We start from the raw sequence: 25600 nt of genomic DNA on the forward strand, positions 1-25600 counted from the left end.
AATTGTTTGACATTCAAAAGGGTGGTCCAAAATTTGATTAATAATGGAAAATTGGAATTCAATTCATCTGCTACATCAAATCATCCGCTGCCAAATCATGGAGATAAAAACGTGAACGCAATCCAGGAAGAAAACAGAAGGAAAACCAAAACTGATGTTTCTGAAATTAAATCTCCCTTTGATGGATATTTCGACAACTCTCCCTATCTGGTATGATTCAGCAACAATTCAAGCCAAAGCATAATGAAGGCGAAAATTATTGTGAATATCATCAAGAAAAGGGACATGAAATTCAACTATGCCCTTAATTTAGGGATTTGGTGTAAAAACTGATGAATGAAAAGAGATAGAGTTCTTTGAAGAAGAACTAGGAAAAAGAGAAGATGACGTTTGCACATCAGAAGATTCTAAACCTAAGCAGAGAACGAGTGACCCCGTGATTATCACTGTGAAATCATCTACAGTGAATCATGCACCAATAAAGCCGAAAGTGGTTATCACAACTCCTTTACCATTTCTATATAAGGATACCCGCAGGGTACCTTGGAATTATACTACCAATGTTTCAATGGTAGGAGGATATGTTTCTCTGGAAAAAGCAAAAGATAAAGGACAGAGTGTGGATTCGACATCTGAATCAGTGAGTGAAGTCAGATTCTTTACAAGTTGTGGGAGGTGTTATTCTCCCGAGACATCGAATGCATCAGAACAGACAAAAACAAAGGGAAAAGCTACAATGATGTACTAAAAGGTATTTGATGATGAATCCCCGCCAACAATCAATGAGTCCGTAACAGAAAAACAATCACAAGAATTTTTGAAATTTCTTAAACATAGCGAATATAGTGTGTTTGAACAACTACATAAGCAACAAGTGCGAATTTCAATTCTTGATTTGTTGATGAATTCAAAAGTACACAGAAATGCCTTGATGAAAATGCTTAATCAGACATTTATTCCTAAAGATATATCTCTCAACAAGCTTGACAGGATTGTGGGGCACATAGTCGCTGATAATTACATAACGTTCACTGATGATGAAATACCTAAAGGTGGAATGAGATCAGTGAAAGCTTTGAATATTACCACACATTGTCATGGCCATGTGTTGCCAGGAGTATTGATTGATAATTGATATGCTCTTAACTTGATGCCATTGGATACACTACAAATGATGCTAGTAGATAAATCGCACATGAAGAATTATCAGAATATAGTGCGAGCTTTTGATGGAACTCAAAAGGAAGTAATGGGAAAAATGGAAATAACATTATTAATCGGTCCAATAGTATATAATATTGACTTTGTGGTAATGGATATCTACCCTACATATAATTGTTTATTGGGGAGGCCGTGGATTCATTCTGTAGGAGCTGTTCCTTCTTCGTTGCATCATAAACTGAAGTTCGTTGTTGACGGTTAACTGATATGTGTAGGATCTGAGGAAGAAATCGTTGTCTCTGTAACAAGAGACACTCCGTATATTGAAACAAATGATGATGCTCTCGAGTGCTCTTTCTGAGTTTTGAAATTTGTCAATGCAACCTTTATTGCCGAGGGAAGCAAAATTCCACATCCCATATTGTTTGATTGTACTAAAATGACTGTACGACAGACTTTAGGCATTGGAGCTAAAACTAGGAAAGGTTTGGGAAAGAATCTTCAGGGAAGTTCAATTCCTGCAAGTATGAAGATGAAGAAAGATCGTTTTGGGCTTGGATTTAAGCCTAACTTTACACAAAGGAATAAAAAGATGAAAAGAAAAGGTGAAGATAGAAGGGCAAGAATGAAAGGAGAAGAAATTCCTTGGGAACGCATGTCTTTCCCTTATATGAAGTCCACATTCAAATCTGGAGGAATGGTTAATGTAGAACAACAGCTGGTTGATGCTCTCAAAGAAGAAAAGTTGATGAAAGATCAAAATATAGTTGAAGAACCTATGGAAGGGTTATTTATCAACATGATCACAAATGACAACAAGACTGACAAATACTTGGCTGGAATTCGCCCTTGTCTTCCAGGTGAAACGCTCAACAATTGGACTGCTGAAGATCTCCCAATAGTTTTTAGTATTAACTCAAAGTAATACTCAGAACCAATCTTTTATGCTTTAGCCCAAGAATATAAAAAGTTTTTGTTGTTTTGTAAGGGAAATTGTGTTAAGTTCTCTTAATATCAAATATAAGAAGTTTTCTTAAAATTCTCAAATGGCAATTATTCTTTACATTTTTTACATTTTTACATTCATTATTTCTCATTCCTTATATTTATTTCATAAATTTACTATATCCTTTTGGAAATATGTCCGACTTAAATTTGTAGGTGTCACAATGTTAATAGCATGATTATTCCTAAATTTAATCATGAGATAAGTTTAGAGCGGCCCATATGTTTGGAGGAAATCAATGAGTATGAGGATGAAGTAGAATGTGATGTTCCTACCAAATTGTTAAGACTGGTAGAAAAATAAGATAAACAAATTTTACCTCACAAAGAAGAAATTGAGACTGTAAATCTGGGAACTGATGAAGAAATGAAATAAGTGAAAATTGGTACTACTTTGTCTGCCCAAATAAAAAAAGAATTGATAAATCTCCTCCAAGAGTTCAAAGATATCTTCGCCTGGTCTTATCAAGATATGTCTGGTTTGAGTACAGATATAGTGGTCCATAAACTTTTGATCAGTCCAAAATATAAACATGTTCAACAAAAGCTCAGACGAATGAGGCCAAAAATGTTGTTGCAGATTAAAGAGGAAGTGATGAAGCAGATTAATGCAGGATTCCTACAGGCAGCCAAATATCTGGGATGGGTAGCCAACATAGTTCCAGTACCAAAGAAGAATGGGAAAGTTCGAATGTGTGTGGATTACAGAGATCTTAACAAAGCTAGTCCTAAAGATAGTTTTTCATTACCTCACATAGACACATTGGTGGACGATACTGCAGGACATGCATGGTTTTCTTTCATGGATTGCTTTTCAGGGTATAATCAGATAAAAATGAACCTTGAGGATACGGAAAAACAACATTTGTAACCATGTGGAGCACATTCTGTTACAAAGTAATGCCATTTGGATTGAAAAATACAGGGGCAACTTATCAGAGAGCAATGGTAACTCTTTTCCATGACATGATGCATAAAGAGATTGAAGTATATGTGGATGACATGATTGCCAAGTCTCGAACTGAAGAAGAACATATTCAAAATCTAAGAAAGCTTTTCCAAAGATTGAGAAAGTATCAATTAAAGCTCAACCCCGCTAAATGTACTTTTGGGGTAACATCAGGGAAGCTTTTGGGATTTGTAGTCAGCAAAAAATGAATTGATATTGATCCAGATAAAGTAAAAGCAATTCAAGATCTTCCACCACCTAACAAAAAAAAGAATTCGAGGCTTTTTTGGGAGATTAAATTATATATCTCGATTCATTTCTCAATTAACTGACAAATGTGATCCAGTGTTCAAGTTACTTCGAAAGAGCAATCCTGAAGTCTGGAATGATGAATGTCAAGAAACTTTGGATATTATTAAGAAATATTTATCCAATGCCCCTATTTTAGTACACCAGTGCCTGATAGACTGTTAATTCTCTACTTGACAGTCTTTGAAAATTCGATGGGATGCATACTGGGACAGCATGATGAATCTGGAAGAAAAGAGAAAGCCATTTATTATCTGAGTAAGAAATTTACTGATTGTGAAATTCGATACCCACCAATACAAAAATTATGTTGTGCCTTGGTGTGGGCTACTCGAAGACTCAGACAATATATGTTATATCATACCACTTGGCTGATATCTAGACTTGATCCTTTAAAGTTCTTAATGGAAACACCAGATTTGACAGGCAAAATGGCTAGATGGCAGATGTTATGATCCGAGTTTGATATTGTATATGTCAACCACAAAGCAATAAAAGGAAGTGTCATAGCTGATTTTCTGTCCAGTCGTGTATCAGATGATTATCAGGCTCTGAGTTTTAATTTTCCAGATGAAGATTTGTTATGCATATCCATGAATGAAGAAATCAGAACAAATGATGAATCCTGGAAGCTTTATTTTGATGGGGCATCCAACGCCTTGGGACGAGGAATTGGAGCAGTGTTAATTTCTCGAGAAAATATTTATTATCCTCTTACAAGCAGATTGGAGTTCTTTTGCACCAATAACATGGCAGAATATGAAGCTTGTGTCATGGGATTGAAGGAACCCATAGAAAGGAAAAATTAAATTTCTCAAGATATATGGAGATTCATCGTTAGTGGTGTATCAATTACGAGGAGAATGGGAAACGAAAGATCCCAAATTACTGGAATACCGAGATTTTACCCTCGAATTAGTGGAAGAATTTGAAAAAGTCACCTTCAATTATCTCCCTCGAGAGGAAAATCAAATGGCAAATGCTTTGGCTACATTAGCTGCTATGTTTCAGGCAGATAAAAAAATTTGATATGATGCCGATCAAAATGCAAGTATATGAAATTCCTGCACATTGCTACAGTGTGGAAGAAGAGGCAGGTGACAAGCCATGGTATTATGATATCTTGCAATATATCAAGTATCAAAATTATCCCCAAAATACATCTTGGATTGATAAAAGAACATTGAGAAGAATGGTTGTTGGATACTTTCTTGATGGTGAAACTTTGTATAGAAGAAGCAATGATCAAATGCTGTTGAGATGTGTAAATACTAGCGAAGCCAGAATCATCATTGAAGAAGTACATAGTGAGATATGTGGAACACATGCAAATGGCCTTTCCATGTCCAGAAAAATAATGAGATATGGATATTATTGTGCTACCATGCATACATATTGCATTGATTATGCAAGGAGATGTCATAAATGCCAGGTATATGCGAATAAGATTCATGCACCTCCATCACCTTTACATGTAATGATAGCACCTTGGCCTTTTTCTATGTGGGGAATAGACGTCATTGGGGCAATCACACCAAAAGCATCAAATGGACATTGTTTCATTCTAATGGCAATTGACTATTTTCCAAGTGGGTTGAAGCTGCTTCATATGCTAATATTAAGAGGTCTACAGTTTGTAAATTTATAAAGAAAGAAATAATCTGCCGGTATGGGCTACCAGAGAGAATTATTACAGATAATGCTCTGAACCTGAACAACAAAATGATGACTGAACTTTGTGCACAGTTTAAGATCAAGCATGCAAACTCAGTGGAATATCGCCCAAAGATGAATGGGGCAGTTGAAGCAACAAATAAGAACATCAAGAGAATCATTACAAAGACTACTAAAACTTACAAAGATTGGCACGAGAAGTTACCTTTTGCCTTATATACATATCGAACTACTGTGCGAACATCTACTGGGGCAACGCCTTTTTCTTTAGTCTATGGAATGGAAGCAGTCCTACCAATTGAAGTTGAGATTTCATCACTTCGAATCTTGAGAGAGGTAAAATTGGATGAATCTGAATGGATCCAAGCTCGATTTGATCAATTGAACTTTATTGAGGAGAAAAGATTGAAAGCTATTTGTCATGGGTAGATGTATCAGAAACGGATGATAAAGTCTCATGACAAGAAAGTACATCCAAGAGAATTCCAAGAGGGTGATCTAGTGCTGAAAAAGATCTTGTCTATACATAAAGATTTCTGTGGGAAATAGATGTCTAATTAGGAAGGATCATACGTTATAAAAAAGGCCTTTTCCAGAGGAGCGTTGATCTTGGCAGAAATAGATGGAAAAGTTCTGAGAAACCCAATAAACTCAGATTATGTCAAGAAATATTATGCTTGAATAAGAAAAAATATATTAAGAAAAAATATAATAAGAAAAAATATAATAAGAAAAAATAAAAATAAAAAAAATAAAAACAAAGAAGAAAAAGATGAAAACCCGCAAAGGCCGTCTTGCAACCAAAGAAAGGATTTGAGTTGAAAATTTGAAAGGGCTGCTCAAATGCATGTTGATATTAGGCATCTGACAATTAAACCCTCTTAAGATTTTGATATTTTGGGAGGAAATCTACACCTACAAGTATTCTGGCAATGTTTGAGATCTTCCAGACATAAGCTTACCTCAGTGCTCTAAATTATATCAAGTTGATTAGTTTAGAAATACTTATGCTAATAATTTGTTGAGTCATTTGAATTTTTATTATTTCTATGTTTGCCATAACTTTAAATACATTTTTATATATTTATTATTTATTCCAAGTTTATCTTTTTGCAAATCAATTTCTTTTTGAAATTCAATTTATTCTTTTATATAAACATCTTGTAAATAACATAATCTTGAAACAAACAAAATTTTTTTGGCTATCACTTTATGTTAATACTTTTAAGTACATGAATCCAAAGTAAGTCTTATCAACATTTGTAATCATTGTTGAAAAGCAAACAAGTTATTACCATCACAAAGTCATTTGGAACCAAGTAAAACAGAAAAATAGAAACGAAAATCTGGGCAAAAGTCACAGGAAAGAATGAATGTGTTCTCAAATGTTTTACGAACCAGTAATTATGGTGCAGAACCAATGTTGCGATCATATGGTGTTTTCATTTATTGATCCAAAATGAAGTTTGTCTTCTTCAACACCAAGCTTTGAAGTGAGATATGATAAAGATTTTTCCACTGAAGGGGAGCTAAAATTTTAACAACAAGAAACTAGTGGAGCCAACTAAGATTGAACATCATATTGTTGTTAAGCATCACATAATATGGTCTGAATGGCTTTGTTCGAGATCTGATTAGATGTGGAGATATGAAAGGAATTAGGATAAATCCTCCTTATGATGTATTTCAAGAGTCAAATCAGAACATACTGCTCTCTTAATTTATCTCTACTAAGTTTGGCATTTCTACATCTACATTCTTCAAAGATGATAGATTCTTTCTTCGAAGATGATAGATTCTCTTTTCAAAGAAGAAAGATTTAATGGATTTCTATGCAAGTTCAAAAAAAGAAAGTCAGTTTTATCAAAGACCAAATGGGGCATCAAGGTCATAGTTCTAACTATGACGAGAGTTCCAGTTTGAAATAATTTTGACAAAGTGAAAGAAAACAGAGTTCGCCACTTTGAGATCAAATAAAAATGAACTTAACATTCATGCATCATATTTAGACATTTGCAAAATAAGGCATTTTCATTCATTTTATCCATGTTGAATATGTGACATGAATTTCAAAGATTTGAATCCATCATTCAATGGATTAACATTTCCGGAAGAGTTCATAATGAGAAGAACTCATCTGAAGAAGGAAGAAGAAGTTCATAATGAGAAGAACTTGCTCAACCTTTTGCTCGAATTCATCACTCGATGGATCAACATTTCCAGAAGAAGTTCATAATGAGAAGAAATCATCTGAAGAGGAAGAAGAAATTCATAATGAGAAGAATTTGTTCAACCTTTTGCTCGATTCTATCACAGAAAGAGATAGATCAACTTTAACATTTCCAGAAGAAGTTCATAATGAGAAGAACTCATCTGAAGAGAAAGAAGAAATTCATAATGAGAAGAATTTGTTCAACCTTTTTCTCGATTCTATCATAGAATGAGATAGATCATCATCAACATTTCCAGAAGTGTTCATAATTAGAAGAACTCATCTGAAGAATGAGAAGGAGTTCATAGTAAGAAGAACTCACTTGAAGAAGGAGAAGAAGTTCATAATAAGAAGAATTTGTTCAACCTTTTGCTATATTTCATCACAGAAGAAGATGGATTATCATCCCCAATTGAAGAGTTTATAATGAGAAGAACTAATCCCAAAGAAGAACTTGTTCAACATTTCAATCTTAATCAATAAAAGTCAAATGAAAAAAACTCATTGTCTTTTTTCGTCTTTGCCCTATTCTTGTTAACACAAGAATGAGCAAAGAGGGGCAGTTGTAGACATTTGTTTTTTTTCATTTCATTTTATTTTATTATTATTTATTATATTATTTATTATTATTATTAAAAAATATTATTACAAACAGGCCTAACCAAAACGGACCGGTCCAGTTAAAAGAGTTCAACCCAGATTGACCTAATAAGAAACCCTAAACCCAGTTAGAGTTTGTATATCAGCCCTAGCCGCCACCTTACTTCTCCACCGTTGGATTTAACCCTGATCTAACAGTCCAGATGGTTATAGATGAAACCCTAGGGTATCATCACCCTAGGGCCACGACGTCGACCGTCTCTCTGACAGCTCCACCAGCCGTTGTCACGCTTCAACGGGAGCCTCCAGAGGAAGCAATGAACACCGTCCACGTTGAGGGCTATGGTGAGTCACTACTATAGTTTGGTGACTCACCAAATTGCCACCATTTTACACGGTCCAAGACGAGCGCCGGTGATGGCTATAAAGCCATTGACCGAACCTGTGAAAAAAAGACAGAGGAAGAATAGAGAACAGAGGGAAACCAAAACACAACCAACAACAACCATTCGGAAAAAAAAGAAGGATAACATACCCTTGAAGCCTCGATCATAAAATAATATTTTCCGGCCAGCGGAGGCGGTGGCGGAGTTGGCGGCGGTAGACGACTACCGGCCGGCGGCCGGTCTTCCTCCGGTTGGAGGAATTTAGAGAGAGGCGAGAGAGAAATCTCTCTCTCGGTTTTAGAGAGAGAAGAGAAAAGAGAAAAATGAGAAAATGGCCCAAAGGGCCAGCTATAATAGGGTATATATACCCTCTCTTAAACGACGTCGTTTAAGGGAGGGCCTTTGTGTAATTTCCTGCATGGTTAAACTATTCCCGAAACCACTGTAACTTTAAAAACTGCAATTTGATCCATATAGCATATTTTTATTTATTATAATTTGGTATTCGAATTTTAATTTATTATAATTTAGTCCTTTACATAATTATATATTTTAGGTAAAATAACTGATTTAGCCCTTGTAACTTTATTAATTAATATTTTAAACACGAACAACTTGTTTTAATTTGTTTTAATTTAATATTCAAATTTGATATAAGTTTATTTTAGTCACTAAATTAATAAATTGGTAAAATAGCATGTTTAGCCACTGTAATTTTAAATAACTAATTATAAATTATGGTTTTTAATTTTAATATGTTCTAATTTAGTCACTAATTTTAATACTTTCATTTATTTTACAAGTTTTCTTACTTTTTATATTTTAATACTATAGTTTTAATTTTACTTATTTTAGTCACTGTTTAGTTATATTTTAATTTTATATATTTATTTTTAATATATTTAATTATTATTGTTATTATTATTATGTAGTCATATAAATATATATAATAAATAATATTTATTTATTTATTTTTTATATTAAATAATAATCTTATTTATAAATTAATTTTATATAAATTACTTTTAAGAAAAATAATCATATTTTAATATGTATTTTGTAATATTAAAGGGTTGTCTTAAAGCAACTATAAGTCATTTTCTGATATTTTTAATAAATATCCTATTTTTATATTAATTTATTTTTTAGAGAAATGTTTTATTAATATTTATTTATTTTTTAATATTAAGAAAGGGGCTGTCTTAAAGCACCTAGAAGTCATTTTCTGATATTTCTAAGTAAATAAATATCTTATTTATAAAAAAATATATATATATATATATAGTTATTAATATATTTTCTTAAAATTATATCAATAAATTTGAAATAACAGGATTATGAATTAAATATATTTTAAAATTTTTAAATTTCCAATAATAGAGACAATTTATAATTAATGAGTACCAATTTTGGGCGTTATAGGGGTGTTAATCATTCCCTAAACGTAATCGACCACAAATATCTTCTTTACTAAATTTGTTTTGTTATATGCAGATCAGTTTATCTTTTAAATTATGTTTTCTTAAAAACTATTTTAAAAGGTTATTTTTAGGTATTTGATCTACCTAACCCAAATGGTCAATGGCAACTCTCAAAATAATTTATTTTAAATCAAAATCATTTATTTATTTTTTTAATTTTCCCGCCAAATAAAATTTCGTACCCGGGCAAAAACCGGTTACAACAAGTGCAACCTACCAAGCCACTCTCAGCCCTCCGGGTGGTATTTCGCAAGATAAAGCTTCCTTGAGGCAATCGGTCTTGAAAGAAAGGGTCTTCCTTGGATTCTATATTATAACCTACGTCGTCTTCACCATAGCGTGTTTCCTAACACTAGCCCTACTCAAACAGTTTCCGGGTGGGTTCACGACGGCACTCGAAGTGATACTTGCGTTTTTCGCGACATGCTTCAACGGTTCGATCAGACTCTTAGCCCCGTCCTTTGCAACGCCGTGATTATCGATGTATTTTCCGGTGGTTTTCTCCTTTTGATGGTGTTCATGTGTATCACGTACGAGGTGTCGAAACTGAGTGCTGCGATTCATTAAATGCAGTAACACCTTGGTTTTTCAAATTGTTAATTAAGCCAATTTATTTTGTGTCTGTGTAGTATGTCGATGTAGCATATATTTTAAGGTAAATTAAACCCCATGATGATTTAATTATGGGAGATAAATTAAACCCCATGATGGTTTAATTATTAGAGATTTTAGTTTCATCTTTTAATTTTGTGAATTAGATCACTTAATTATTTAAATGGTATTTAATTAAGTTATTTTTTAAAGTGATGATTAACAAAATTGATATAATTATACATTTAATCATCGTTATCCAACATTCTATCAACAAGCAACTTCAGGTTCCACTCTTTCGCTCTAATAATTGATAATTTTTATAAATTAAAGTATGAATACAACTTTATCTTCTCGTCACTCACACTCTGACCCAAAAATTAGTGTCTTCTACATGATTTAGTTTTAATAAATGTGTTATACCTTCGAAAGTACAATTTCTTCGTTTATTCAGACCACCTTCGAATGGGACTCTCTCACAAGGAAAGTCCTTTATTTGATTGAAAGTTCATGGCAAGACCTTTGCTAAGTTTAAGAGATTTGTCAAAATTAAATTTATTAACTAATGGTTACGTTCGTATACTTTATTAACCTACAGATAATCATGATCTTTAAGTCTGACGTAATATACATAAAAAGTCACCATATATATTGTTAGGAAAATAAACCGAGTACAAGTAATTTCCCTATAACCAGATTAGTGAGAATGTGAAATAAAAGCGGAAAAATAATACCCGAAAACTGATAACGGAGTTCAGCCAATTGTGCTTACGTCTCCGGGCTGCTGCAGATCTTTTACTAAGAGAGAAAATTTACAGGTGTTTACAAAACACTCACTGCTCACAAGAAAATTCTCTAGTATTGGGAGAAAGAAATGATTTTTGGGATGATTTTGAAGCTAAATGGGTAAGGGTATTTATAGTATAAACTTAGGGACTAATCTTTGAAAATACCCTAAAGTGCAATGACTAAAGTGAATTTACCCATTCCTATTTTCAACAAACATCTACCAAAATTTTACCAAACTTTGAAAAACATTTTTCAAAGAAACATTTACCAAACTTTGAAAAAACATTTTCCAAAGTTGGTTGCCAAACTTTGAAACTTTTAACAATCTCCCACTTGAAGACTGATTTTAATATGTCTTCACACCTCGATCAATGCAGCAGCATGTCTGGTCTTGTTATTCTAGCATGCCAACTGAAGCTGAACACAACTTCAGTTTGTCCGTAGTCACCGTCTTTGTCAACATGTCTGCCGGATTTTGAGCTCCACTAATCTTTTCAAGTTTCAAAATCCCATCTTCCAGAAGAGACCGGATAAAATGATATCTCAATTGTATGTGCTTTGTCCTGAAATGAAAAGACGGATTCTTTGCTAGATGGATAGCACTTTGACTGTCGCAATACAAGATATTGTTTTCTTGTTTCTTGCCTAACTCTTCCAAGAAAATTTGGAGCCAAACCATCTCCTTGCTGGCTTCCGTAACAGCGACATATTCTGCTTCAGTTGTGGAGAGAGCAACTATCTTCTGTAGTTGAGAAAACCAACTCACTGCAGTTCCTCCTAGAGTATAGACATACCCTGTAGTGCTCCTTCTAATATCGACATTTCCGGCTAAGTCAGCATCTACATAGCCTGTCAGTATCATATCTCCACATTTGAAATAAAGTGCTTTGTTTGTGGTACCCTGAAGATATCTGAGGATCCATTTGACTGCTTCCCAGTGTACCTTGCCCGGATTATTCATGTACCTGCTAACAGCTCCCACTGCATGAGCAATATCTGGTCTGGTACAAACTATGGCATACATCAGACTTCCAATTGCTGAGGCATACGGCACCTTCACCATGTGTGCACGTTCTTCCTCCGTCTTTGGTGATTGGTCTTTGGAGAGTCTGAAATGAATACCTAAAGGTGTACTTATTGGTTTAGCATCTTGCATGTTGAACCTGGAGAGTACTTTGTTGATGTACTCAGCCTGTGATAACATCAAAGTCCCCGACTTTGTGTCTCTCTTGATCCTCATCCCAAGAATTGCTTTGCAGCGCCCAGATCCTTCATAGCAAACTGCTTCGACAATTTTTGCTTCAAGTTTATGATCTCTTGCATGTTTGAGCCTGCAACGAGCATGTCATCAACGTACAACAATAAAATAATGAAACTATTGTCGAACCTCTTGATGTAGCAACAATGATCTGCTTGGCATCTGGTAAAACCACTGCTACTCATGAAATTATCAAACTTCTTGTACCACTGTCTAGGAGCTTGTTTTAAACCATACAAGCTCTTCTTCAACCTGTATACCAGGTTTTTCTTGCCTGCCTCTATGAAGCCTTCTGACTGCCTCATATAGATCTTCCTCCAAATCACCATGAAGGAAAGCTGTCTTTACATCTAACTGCTCAAGATGTAAATTCTCTGTAGCTACAATTTTCAACACCAGTTTGATAGTAGACAGTTTCACGACTGGAGAGAAAATTTCATTGTAGTCAATACCTTATTTTTGCTGAAAACCTTTGACAACCAATCTCGCTTTGTAATGTTTGCTCCCATCGTGCTTTTCTTTGATCCTGTAAATCCACTTGTTGTGAAGCGCTTTCTTGCCTGGTGGTAATTCAGCTAATTCCCACGTCTGATTTGACAAAAGCGAGTCCATCTCATCTTTCATGGAAGACTCCCACTTGACTGAATCCTCCACTTGCATTGCTTCATCATAGAACTCTGGTTCACCATTGTCAGTCAGCAACAAGTAGTGCAAAGAAGAAGAATACCGTTGGGTTGGTTTAGGAATTCTGGAGGAGCGTCTTAGTTCCGGTGTGCCTGGTTCTTCTTGAACTGCTTCAGGACTGATTTGAACATCATTTCCAGAAATCTCCTCAAACTCAGCAAATTCCTTTGTTTCAGCTTCGGTATTACTTGATTATGCGGTTGACATGTCTTTGTACATCATATTTTCATTGAAAATGACGTCTCTGCTTCTAATAATCTTCCGATTTTCGTAGTCCCAAAATCGGTAACCAAACTCATCACCACCGTAACCAACAAATACGCATTTGTTGGACTTGGCATCAAGTTTACTTCTTTCAGCAGAGTTTATGTGTACATAAGAAATACAACCAAACACTCTTAAGTGTGAAAGGTTTATTTCTTTCTTGCTCCAAGCTTCCTCTGGTATTCCGCCATCCAAAGGAACCGAGGGCCCACGGTTGATCAGGTAAGCTGCAGTGATGATAGCTTCAGCCCATAGAAATTTGGGCAATCCGGCATGTATCCTCATGCTTCTGGCACGTTCATTCAGAGTTCTGTTCATGCACTCTGCTACGCCATTCTGTTGCGATGTTATGGGAATTGTTGTCTCCATCTTGATCCCATTGTTTGCGTAGAAATCTCTGAATCTACTATCTCTGTACTCTCCTCCATTGTCAGACCTCAACCGCTTGACTTTTAAACCAGTCTTATTTTCCACCATGGCCTTCCATTTTCTGAAGGTATGTAAGACTTCTGATTTTTCTTCAGAAAATAAACCCACACCTTCCTTGTTGAATCATCGATGAAGGTGACATAATATAGTGAGCCTCCAAGAGATGGAACTGGGGATGGTCCCCATACATCAGTATGAACCAATTCTAACCTTTCTGCCTTGGGTGTCTTGCCAATCTTTGCAAAACTGACTTTCTTTTGTTTGCCAAAGATGCAATCCTCGCATAGTCCGACATCTATATTCTTTAGATCCGGCAGCTTCCCTTTTGACAGAAGTATCTTCATTCCTTTCTCGCTCATATGGCCAAGCCTTTGGTGCCATAGGTTTGATTTTCCATCAACATCTGCTACTGCAATGATATTCTCTAAATTTGAGGTTACATAGAGAGTACCAGTCTTCTTACCACGAGCAATGACGAGTGATCCTTTGGTAATCTTCCATTCACAGCCTGAAAAGGTTGTACTGTATCCTTCTCCATCAAGCTGTCCTACAGAAATCAAATTTCTTTTGAGACCAAGAATATGTCTCACTCCTGTCAGCTTCCAGGTGGTCTGGTTTGGCAGCTTTAGTCGGATGTCTCCTTTTCCGACGATCTTCAAGGTTTCATCATCAGCAAGAAGAACCTTCCCAAAATCACCACTGACATAGTTCTCCATGATTTCTTGGCATGGCGTGGAGTGGAAAGATGCCCCTGAATCCAAAATCCATGATTCAATCGGACTGTTGACGCTTAAAATCATAGCATCACCTGTCTCCTCCGTCATGTTGGCAGATTCCTGTGCGCCGGTATTTTTCTTCGGTGCTCGGCAATCTCTTTTGAAGTGGCCCTTCTTGCCGCAATTATAACAGGTAAAATCTTTATTTCCTGTTCTTGATTTTCCCCTTCTGGATTTCGATCTGCCACGATTTGAATTTCTTTATGAAGTTCTCCCTCTGGACTCCGTGTGCAAGGCTGAGGAGGTTGATGCTTCACCCGATTCTCTCCGTCGAATTTCTTCGCTCAGTACCAGATCCCAAACATCGTCGAATTTTAATTTGTTGTTTCCCGACGAACTGCTGACTGCTGTAACAGTAGCATTCCAACTGTCTGGTAAAGATGATAAGAGAATTAAAGCTCGAACTTCATCATCAAATTCAATTTCCACTGAACTCAACTGGGTTGTGATTGTGTTGAGTTCATTTAGGTGTTGTGCCACCGATGCCCCTTCCGTCATCCGCAAATTGAATAATCGCCTCATCAAATGAACTTCGTTTGAGGCCGATGGCTTCTCATACATACTGGAGAGAGTCGCTATAAGACCCGTGGTCTTTTCCTTTGCTATGTTAAAAGCAATATTGCGGGATAACGTCAGTCGGATAACTCCGAGGGCTTGTCTGTCGAGAAGAGCCCAATCTTCATCCTTCATGTCCTCTGGTTGCTTTCCTGAGAGAGGTTGATATAGATTTTTTTGGTACAAAAAATCTTCAATCTGCATCTTCCAAAAGCCAAAGTCCGCACCATCGAACTTTTCAATTTTCACCTTCCATTCGTCTGCAGCCATCGCTCCCACTCGAATCTGGTTTCGTTTGGATCGTTTCTGACAATTTTTACGAACCGCCGTGTATTAGAACACCCCCGTCGACAAACTCGTATCGCCGACCGAATTTCACTATTCACAAAATTCACTATTCACGTGAATAGAAACCTCGCAAAAAATTGACAAAATTCACAACCCAAAAGCTCTGATACCAGTTGTTGGAAAATAAACCGAGTACAAGTAATTTCCCTATAACCAGATTAGTGAGAATGCGAAATAAAAGCGGAAAAATAATACCCGAAAATTGATAACGGAGTTCAGCCAATTGTGCTTACGTCTCCGGGCTGCTGCAGATCTTTTACTAAGAGAGAAAATTTACAGGTGTTTACAAAACACTCACTACTCACAAGACAATTCTCTAGTATTGGGAGAAAGAAATGATTTTTGGGATGATTTTGAAGCTAAATGGGTAAGGGTATTTATAGTATAAACTTAGGGACTAATCTTTGAAAATACCCTAAAGTGCAATGACTAAAGTGAATTTACCTATTCCTATTTTCAACAAACATCTACCAAAATTTTACCAAACTTTGAAAAACATTTTTCAAAGAAACATTTACCAAACTTTGAAAAAATATTTTCCAAAGTTTGTTGCCAAACTTTGAAACTTTTAACATATATTAGGCAAGAAAAGAGAGATTCGATTTTCATTATCTCTCATTATCCTTCTTCATCTTTTTGTTACCAACATTATTGTCAATCATTGTATTATATCTTCATCCTTTTTCGTTAAAATAGTATAAAATCATGGACAAAAATATTATTTAAAACATTTGACACATTATTTGGCATTAAGCCAATAAAAGCTTAATATTAGTTAACATTTTAAAAAAAAATAATATAATAGTTTAAATAGAAGAGAGATAATAATTAACTGACTACTAATGTATTTTACTTTTAAAATAATGGATAAACTACACGTTTAATACTTAAACTATTACTTTTGTTTTGTTTTAGTAAAAAATATTTTTTTTTCAAAATCATACCTAATGTTTAATTTAAGTTTCAATTTGGTACCATGTCGTAAAAAAAACAGAATTGTTGAGGTGATTTTTTTTAATAATGGTGTGACATTACTTTATGGTGACACACTAATATCACCATTTTTTAATGACGGGTACTAAAATGAAACTTAAACCAAACATTATGTATGATTTTGAAAAAATAATAAAGTTTATATACCAAAATGAAATAAAATAATAATTTAAGTATTAACCATGTAGTTTACCCAAAATAATTCACAATGGTATTTTATGGGTAAATTACAAATTTGATAACAATTCTTATTTTACTCATTGTACTTTTAAAATTTTTAATTTAATCACTAAACTTTATACATTGAACTTTTTTGGTCAGCCTGTTGTTAAATAATTAACGGCGTTATGAAATGAAAACTTATACCAAAATGACATAGCTTTGGATCTTTAAAAAATTAAAATTTTGACCAAAACGACGTCGTTTTGATATAAATAAAAAATTATATTTATTATTTTTCCTTTCCCCTCTTTATTCTTCTTCTTCATTCTCTCCTTTCCATTTTCTCTACTGTGGAAACTGAGGAGAAACATTCATTATGACGTGGAAAATCAAAAACGATTTTTGGTATTTTCATCATTTTTATTTTTTCCTTTTTCTCTCTTTATTCTTCTTCCCCCTCTTTATTTCTTGGTATTTTCATTTTTTAATTTCAGAGAGATAACAAAAACGATTTATTGTGATTGCTTGGTTCTTGGAAAAATTTATAAGATCTACATTGGAGTTGTTTTTGAACCTTCATGGCTACTTGATTAATTTCCAGATTTTTTATGGTGGGATTTGGGGTTAGGGTTTTGTATAGGACTTTGGGTGTAAATTTCAATTAGTAATTGTGATTGTTTGGTTCATGGCTACCTGATTAATTTGTAGATTTTTTATGGTAGGATTTGGGATTAATGTTTTGTGTATGATTTTTTTGCTGATTATTTTTAATTTTATTAAATAGAAATCTTACGTGGCATCTTACGAGCTGTTAGTGATATAACAGCAGATTGACCAAAAAAACTCAATCTATAAGTTAAGTGAGCAAAATAGAAATTTTAAAAGTACGGTGAATAAAATAGGAATCGCATGAAAGGTTAGTTATCAAATTTGTAATTTACCTTTTTTTTTAATTAATTCACCATGGTACTTTTAGTTTTGTGAGGTGTGAAAAAGCAGGGTGTGGTGTGGTGCGTACCTCATAAGAAATCACTCGTGTCCGTTTGTTAGATCTATTGCTGCTTTCATTTAACTTCTCTTTATCAAATTAACCACACAAATTATGAACTTTTGCATGCAAAAATTATGAAATTAACTATCCCAATTCCAACGAAAAAATAAATAAATGAAAATGAAGAAGGTACAAGCCAGTGATCAGAATCACTTGATCCGAAAGTATAATTAAGTTGAGCATAAATCCCGTCAAAAGGTGGTTCAAAGGCTGATAAATAAGGACTTTAAAAGGAGCTGGTCTAATTGTGATTTTATCCCTTTACTATATCATTTTTTGATTTTTATCCTTTTTAATATCTGCTTTAATTTGTTTCCTCAAAGGATGGCAAAACTCAAGTATTTTGCATCGATTCATTTTTAATATAGATGCTCATTATTAAGTGAGATAATTATAATAAATGTTTGATTAATTTAATATAATTAAAATTAAAATAATATTATGAATTTAGACTTACTAATAATATTATTATAATACTAAATTAAAATAAGAGAATTAGATCTCAAGGTTTTAGAAATAGTTGAGGGACTAAAAGTATAATTAGACACAAAAGCTAAACAGATTCTAACAACGGTAAAAGCCGCCTTAAACGACCTTACTCTTTTCCTCTTTCTCCCCGGAAAATAGACACGCACAAGGAAGCACAAGCAGCCTTATTTTAGAACACACTGCTTTCTTTCTATTGAAAAAACGCCGCCGTCTATCGGAGCTCAGTCAGGTACGGTTCGATTGCCTCCGGTTCCTATGTGGAAGAGTTGTTTGTTGATACGACTGTCTAACGCACCACAAGAATCTAGTTTTATTTATTAAAACTTTAACTTTCTTTTTTGGCTCCTTTAATATCGATGTTTTAGATTTAGATTTAATTCATGAATTTTTGCTGTGGTTATATCTTGACATGGAACTGTTACTTTGGCATTTATTTCGGATCTCTTCTTCACCTTTATAGCGATTCCGATTTTGTTCGTTTTACTGTATTTAGGGTTTTTTTCCCCACAATTATTAATATTTTGTCTTGCAATTGAGTTCACTCTTATTTAGTCCCCAGAAGGAAGCTAATTGCTCGATGCTTGGTTTTTCCTGACCTTTCTTTTTAAATATTTTGGTAAAAATTTTATATGCTATCTTTTGCTTTCTCTTGAGTTTTGAGTGAATTTGGTGGGCATACTAAGAGTGTTATTCTGAGCTCTTTCACTTTTTTCTCTCGACTTATTAGCTGTTAACTGATTGAAGTTCACTTTACTATCCGAAATGGTAATTATTTTCTTTTTCTTTAAGGGAAAAAGGGAAAGTGTTTTTTAATTTTGGTTGATTTAATCTTCCTTTTTGGTGGGTGTTTTGGCTAGTTTCAGCTTCGTTTTTTCTATTCCTTCTGTTTTGTGATATAATTTAACTTTAACTAAGGATTAGATAGATTCAGAATTTAAAATCAGATGCAATGAATTTTATTAGTGTTTTATTTTATAATCTATCAGTAACCATATTGATGCCCTATTTTGTTTTTTGGTGTTAGTAACCAAAGGTGTATGAAGCCAGTGGTTTTCCTTCTACAATATCGCAGATGATATTATCGGTTGAGTTCGTTTTCTGGATAATGTGAATTATGGTTGTTTGAATACTGTTGGAGAATTAATTTATATTGCAGTGGATCATGGGAGTTGCTTGTTGTGTTGCCGCTAGAGGCAAAACTATCGTAAATGGATCAAGTAGTGAGGTTTTACATAGGAATATCAGGTATTCACCGACGTGGAGTTTCCGTTGGGATAATCGAGGGCGTGTGGCTGGTGAAGACACTTCTATAAGTTGGTTCTCAGATGCAGTAAGTCGGAATGATGGATCAGAGATCAAATATGAATCTGCATGTGCATCGGAGGATGAGATTTCTTCTGAGAGTTTTCAGTCTCGTACATGGCAAAAGTCCCCAACTTCAGAAGGAACTGCTGGACAAGTGAGAACTCCTGTTTCAGGTAAACTACTAGGATGCTGGTCTTATCGTGAATTTATGGAATTCAGAAATGTTGAAGTTAATTTTGAATATAAAACTTATTCTTCTGTTGGCACTTTACCATATGGGATCTTGACTGAATTAGATAGATAATAACTTGCTGTGAATGAAAAAGTATAAGGAATATAAACAAAGAAAGGTACTTCTGAGTTCTGACAAAAAATCTGAAAAATAACAAGCTCAAACCCTTACAAGTCATGGAAGGGAGATTTATTGTATGAATTAACTTAAAATGTGAATTTTTCCGAGTTTCCATTCTCAAAATGCAGACCATTTTTATGGTAAATTTACTAGGTTACGTCATTTGGTAATATCCTGAAAATCATTTTTTAGTGAAGTAGTTGCATGCACAACTGAATTAATCTTGGCATGTTGGTTGGACATTGGCCAATTTTGCAAGGCCGTTCTTCTGGTCTTTGTCTTTTCACCTTGTATGAATTGTGCGAGCAGTGTGTCAATGCTTCATTTTAATTCAATTTTTGGTGTCATGTGGAGTCTTGTAAAGGATGGATGCAATACAATTTTCCAACATTTCTATGAACAGGATATGTTTGGAGTTTAGAGGGCCTCCTTTTTTTCTTACTTGTCTGCTTGTTTTCATTCTTGAGAAAAAATGTCATCAGTTTAATGTTGGCCGTGCCATTCTATCATTTTGTTGGTTGAGAAAGTTCCTCTTTGAATCGTTCTAACATTCCTTTACATATATTATTCAGATCAATCTATTTCAAGAATTATCTCTGTTGATGTGAACTTAGAGCAGGTAAAAGTCTTTCCCCTCAGGAGGCAGTTTCATGCATCTCTTTCATGTCACATTGTTTGAGAAATCTGGACTCTGTTTCAGGCGAAGGTGTCTGTAGAATCCCCTGCAGCCTTTGGGTACCCATCTCCTAAGTTGTCACTGTCTTTGCCATCGGCTTCCTCCTTTGCAACATCCCCTATGTATTCACAAAGTCATGTGCATCTTTCTAGTTCAAGAATAACAAAGTGGCCTCTCAGGTCTCCTGGACATCATCTATTGCGTCAAGTATCTGATAACAGAATTCTGGGATTAAAGTCACCTAATAGATACTCGGTTGGTGAGGAAAGGGTTGTAATGCCTTCATGGAGCAATGAATCAACTAGGGGCTCTCGTGGCGGTTCTTCTGATGGGTGGTCTATGCATGCCTTTTCTGAACTGCCTACATCTCGTAGGGAAAGGTGGTCTTTTGATAATGACACATGGGGTTTTCATCGGGAGAGAATAATCAAATCCAGTGGCCGAACCTTAGGGTCACCATCTGTTGATCTACAAACATGTGGTGTTTGCTCAAAGCTTTTATCAGAAAAATCTTTGTGGAGCACTCAGAAGATTATAATTAGCAATGATCTATCTGTTGTTTCTGTACTAACTTGTGGCCATGTTTACCATGCTGAATGTTTGGAGAATATGACGCCTGAAATTGACAAGTATGACCCTGCTTGTCCAATATGCACTTTGGGGGAGAAGAAGACACAAAAATTATCTGAGAAAGCATTTAAAGCTGAAATGGATTTTAAGGCTAAAATCAACAAAAAATCGAGGAGCCGGGTCATTGATAGCGATATGGATGTGGATCCTATCGTATTTAATCGTATGAAAAGTAGTGGACATGAAGGTAAGGCCTCCAGTTCTAGCATGAAAAGTTCCTCGGGCAAGCCTTTCCTGAAGAAACATTTTTCCTTCGGATCAAAGGGTAGTAGATCCCCTTCAGAGTCTCTTTCTAACTGGAAAAAGGAATTTTCCTGGACAAAATCTAGCAAGATCTGAAGTTCTTATCTGCTGTTTGAAGGTATCTCTTTGACTGGTTTACTAATATTTTTTTCAGTACAGGCATCAAAATCATCAGTTCCCCTGTCATCGGCTTAATAATGTCACAATTACGACCAGTCTGTCTTTTGCTTCTGAGCTTTTGAAGGAGATGTATTGTGCACCTGTTACTTTTGACCCTAACCTGAAACCTCTCATTACCTTGAATTCAAATTCGACCTAACCTGATTTGACCACAAAAAAAAATTAATAATCCAAACCCGAAAATGACTCAATCTTGTTAACGGGGGCGTTGTGATTTGTTGCGTTTATGTTGTGTGCATATTCTGATTTCCTTATCTGCCTTTATGGTGGTGCAGGATGTCAATTCTTGAAGAATTCTTGACATCTTTCTGAAGTATTCCCCCCCCCCCCCAACAGGGTATCTTAATGGACTCGCACTGTAAAGAAGAAAATGGAAATTATAGTTGAAAGAAACAGGCTCAACAGGAAGAAATATTTTAAACGATGAAATATAATATATATATTTTTATATGGTATTTAACATCACTAGTGATGTTATTGTTTTGTACAGACTGATCTGTTTCTTGTTTCTTTGCTTGGATTGCATTCACGCGATTTTGTTAAGCATTTATTTTAAATTTGGATTCGATCATTTTGATTTTCTATTATTTAAAAACATAAAGATAATTACAATATGGCAGGATATGGTTACCTGGCAGTGACAGTTAAAATTCAGTTAAGCAAGTTGGATGAATATGTACTATTAAAAGAAAGGAAGCAATTCTGGTCAAACCATGGACCATGTCCAAAGCTGGCAAATGTCTAAAAATGGAGACCAAAAGCAACATTTTCTCAACTAAAGTATAAAAAATGAAAAAAAAAAACCCAAAAATCTTAATCCACGAAACATTGCCCTCGCAATTTGTGTATTGCGAATCTAATTCTGCTGCCAGTCTCTTTTCCACCATTGATATCCAAAGCATAAACACAAAGAAAACAAACCCCTTTTTTTTAAGAAAATATAATATAATTTCCTTATTTTCCCCGAAGACCTTTTTGTTTGTTCATTTGTGTCTTGAAACATCCTCCCTCACCCCCTCATCCAGGAGGGATGGAGATAGGAAAGAAACCAATTTCAATGTCACATTTTCATTCCATTTTTTTTTTCTTCCTTCCTGTTTCCCATTGTCCACTACAAGCTTCTTCCATGGCTATCCTCCTGGTTATAGTGTTCTTTTGCACCTTCATTTGTCACCCTACCGCAGTTGTTGCCAGTGCCACGGGTCCTTTCAATCCGGCAGACAACATCCTCATCGACTGCGGTGCAACCGAACCGCCCAAGCTCCCCGACGGAAGGTCATTCAAAACCGATAAGGATGCGTCTCAATTTCTCGACACTAAGGGTGATGCCCAAGTGTCTGCCTCCAATGTCAATCTCCCTTCACCTTTGTTTTTAAATGCCAAGGTGTTCCCTGAAGAAGCAACCTACACTTTCGAGTTGAAACGGCCCGGTTTCCATTGGGTCCGGCTCTATTTCTACGCGATAAAAGATAGCAAGTACGATCTCCTGCAGTCGACATTCTCGGTCTCGGCAAACCATTATGCTATCCTTCATAACTTCAAGATTATCAATGGAAGCATACCTGTTCTCAAGGAGTATCTTCTTAACATGAATGATCCTAGATTCATTCTCAAGTTCTCTCCCATGACGAATTCATTCGCTTTCGTGAATGCCATCGAGGTCGTTTCAGCACCAGATAGTTTGATCGCGGATGAGGGGATGTCGCTCTTCCCGGTTAACAGCTTCCAAGGCTTGACCAAGCATGGTTACCAAGTTGTTTATAGGTTGAACATGGGGGGGCCTTTGATTACCCCACAAAATGACACTCTAGGAAGGACTTGGATACCTGATAGTGATTACCTTGAGGATAAAGCCTTTGCTTTAAAAGCCTCTACTTCAACAACTGCAATCAATTACCCCGAGAAGCTAACCCCTTGGATTGCACCACCAACGGTTTATTCGTCCCTCATTGAGATGGCGGTTCCCGAGGCCGGCACGATAAACCCGAACTTCAATGTGACATGGCAGATGGAAGTCGATAAATCATTTGATCACTTGCTCAGGTTGCATTTCTGTGACATAATCAGCAAGGCACCCAATACCCTGTATTTCAATGTGTACATCAATGGTAAAATGGCTATCTCCGGGTTGGATTTGTCGAGCATAACGGGAGGTCTGGGTGTTCCATACTACAAAGATATAGTAGTGAATGCTTCCACTTTCACCAGCGCACTAATAGTTCAGATCGGTCCGCTGAACAAGGATACGGGAGAAACTAATGCGATTCTTAATGGCTTGGAGGTGATGAAAATGAGCAACTCCGCAGAGAGTTTGGATGGGGAATTCGGTGTTGACGGAAGCTCGACCTCGAGCAACAAGGGTACGGTGGCTGTTGTCGGTTTCGCCATGATGTTCGGCGCCTTTGTCGGTCTCGGTGCAATGGTTATTAGATGGAAGAGGAGACCCCAAGATTGGCAAAAGAGGAATAGCTTTTCTTCATGGCTACTACCACTCCATGCTGGAGACAGTAGCTTCTTGAGCAAGTCAGCTGGTTCCCAAAAAAGCACCTTCACCTCATCATCACTAGGCTTAGGCCGTTACTTCTCCTTGGCAGAGTTGCAGGAAGCAACCAAGAACTTCGATTCGAGTGCGGTAATCGGGGTCGGTGGGTTCGGTAATGTGTATTTAGGCTCGATCGATGATGGAACCCAAGTTGCTGTCAAGAGAGGGAACCCACAATCCGAGCAAGGTATCACAGAGTTTCAGACAGAAATCCAGATGTTGTCAAAACTGAGGCACAGGCACTTGGTGTCACTGATCGGTTATTGCGACGAGAACAGTGAAATGATCCTCGTCTATGAGTACATGTCCAATGGACCTTTCAGGGATCACTTGTACGGGAAAAACTTGCCATCTCTATCATGGAAGCAGAGGCTCGAGATCTGCATCGGAGCGGCTCGCGGACTTCACTACCTTCACACTGGTACCGCACAAGGCATCATTCACCGTGACGTTAAGACCACCAACATATTGCTAGATGATGCCTTCGTTGCCAAGGTAGCCGATTTCGGGCTGTCAAAAGACACACCTATGGGGCAGAATCATGTTAGCACAGCAGTGAAAGGCAGTTTCGGATATTTAGATCCCGAGTATTTCAGGAGGCAACAATTAACCGAAAAATCCGACGTTTACTCATTCGGGGTCGTCCTATTCGAGACCTTATGCGCAAGGGCCGCCATTAAACCACAGTTGCCTAGAGAGCAAGTTAACTTAGCAGAATGGGCAATGCAATGGAAGAGGAAAGGCTTGCTCGAAAAAGTCATCGATCCTCACCTTGTTGGTGCCATCAATGCCGAATCGATGAACAAGTTCGCCGAGGCTGCCGAGAAATGCTTGGCCGAATACGGTGTCGACAGGCCTTCAATGGGGGATGTTTTATGGAACCTGGAACATGCATTGCAGTTGCAAGAATCATCCTCGGAGGGAAAATCAGAGGAGGCAAACAGACAATCGAACACCGCCACAACGCCGCCTCCAGTCGTCGCTCCACCGTACGAAACAGTACCTCCTCCTGCTCCTCAGCCAGAAACCAATCAATCAGCCGGAGGTGATCAGAACATTGAACACTCGGGGACTGCAATGTTTGCACAGTTTCAAGGGCTGAATGGTCGATAAAAAAAAATACTGCCGCTTGATAATTAGGACCATAAATTCTGGCATTTCTTTTTCACATAAAAGAACTTATATATATATATATATATATATATGGGCAGCACTTTCTACATGTAACGACTGAACTTTCTTTCCTTGTCTCTTATGTGGAGTTTTCAATTTCTAATTTCAACAATATATATATATGTGTGTGTATGCACTGTACTACTGCTTATTTTATTTCTCGCTTATTTATATTATTGTATGCCTTTTTCATTACAATGAATTCTAACTGCTTTTACTGGGAATTATACATTTTTGTTTTAGGTAAAATATAATTTTATTAAGAGAAAATCGCCTCAGTGACCAAAAATACCTTATAATATACGATTTTAACCAACTTTTTTTGGATTTGCC

At 36.0% G+C, this 25600-nt stretch overlaps 2 protein-coding genes across 4 annotated transcripts; both read left to right on the top strand.

Moving 5' to 3' along the window:
• The first annotated feature begins 18300 nt into the window (after positions 1-18300).
• Positions 18301-21992, top strand: LOC120203407. 3 transcript variants are annotated; one of them, XM_039203709.1, is made up of 5 exons: positions 18301-18395; positions 19191-19644; positions 20396-20442; positions 20524-21490; positions 21828-21992. In XM_039203709.1, the coding sequence occupies exons 2-4, from the start codon at positions 19329-19331 to the stop codon at positions 21466-21468; spliced, it is 1308 nt and encodes a 435-aa protein (XP_039059640.1). In that variant the 5' UTR covers positions 18301-18395; positions 19191-19328; the 3' UTR covers positions 21469-21490; positions 21828-21992. The 3 variants fall into 3 exon arrangements, with proteins under 3 accessions (XP_039059640.1, XP_039059639.1, XP_039059638.1); XM_039203708.1 differs by having other exon boundaries at positions 21888-21992; XM_039203707.1 differs by lacking the exon at positions 21828-21992 and having other exon boundaries at positions 20524-21704.
• A 419-nt stretch (positions 21993-22411) lies between these two features.
• Positions 22412-25231, top strand: LOC120203374 (probable receptor-like protein kinase At2g21480). The gene has a single exon (XM_039203680.1). It carries the CDS (start codon positions 22583-22585, stop codon positions 25205-25207), a length of 2625 nt encoding a protein of 874 aa, XP_039059611.1. The 5' UTR covers positions 22412-22582; the 3' UTR covers positions 25208-25231.
• The last annotated feature ends 369 nt before the right edge of the window (positions 25232-25600 follow it).

The sequence above is a fragment of the Hibiscus syriacus genome, unplaced genomic scaffold (genome assembly GCF_006381635.1).
Source record: "Hibiscus syriacus cultivar Baekdansim isolate YM2019G1 unplaced genomic scaffold, ASM638163v2 tig00009942_pilon, whole genome shotgun sequence".
Classification (NCBI taxonomy): domain Eukaryota; kingdom Viridiplantae; phylum Streptophyta; class Magnoliopsida; order Malvales; family Malvaceae; genus Hibiscus; species Hibiscus syriacus.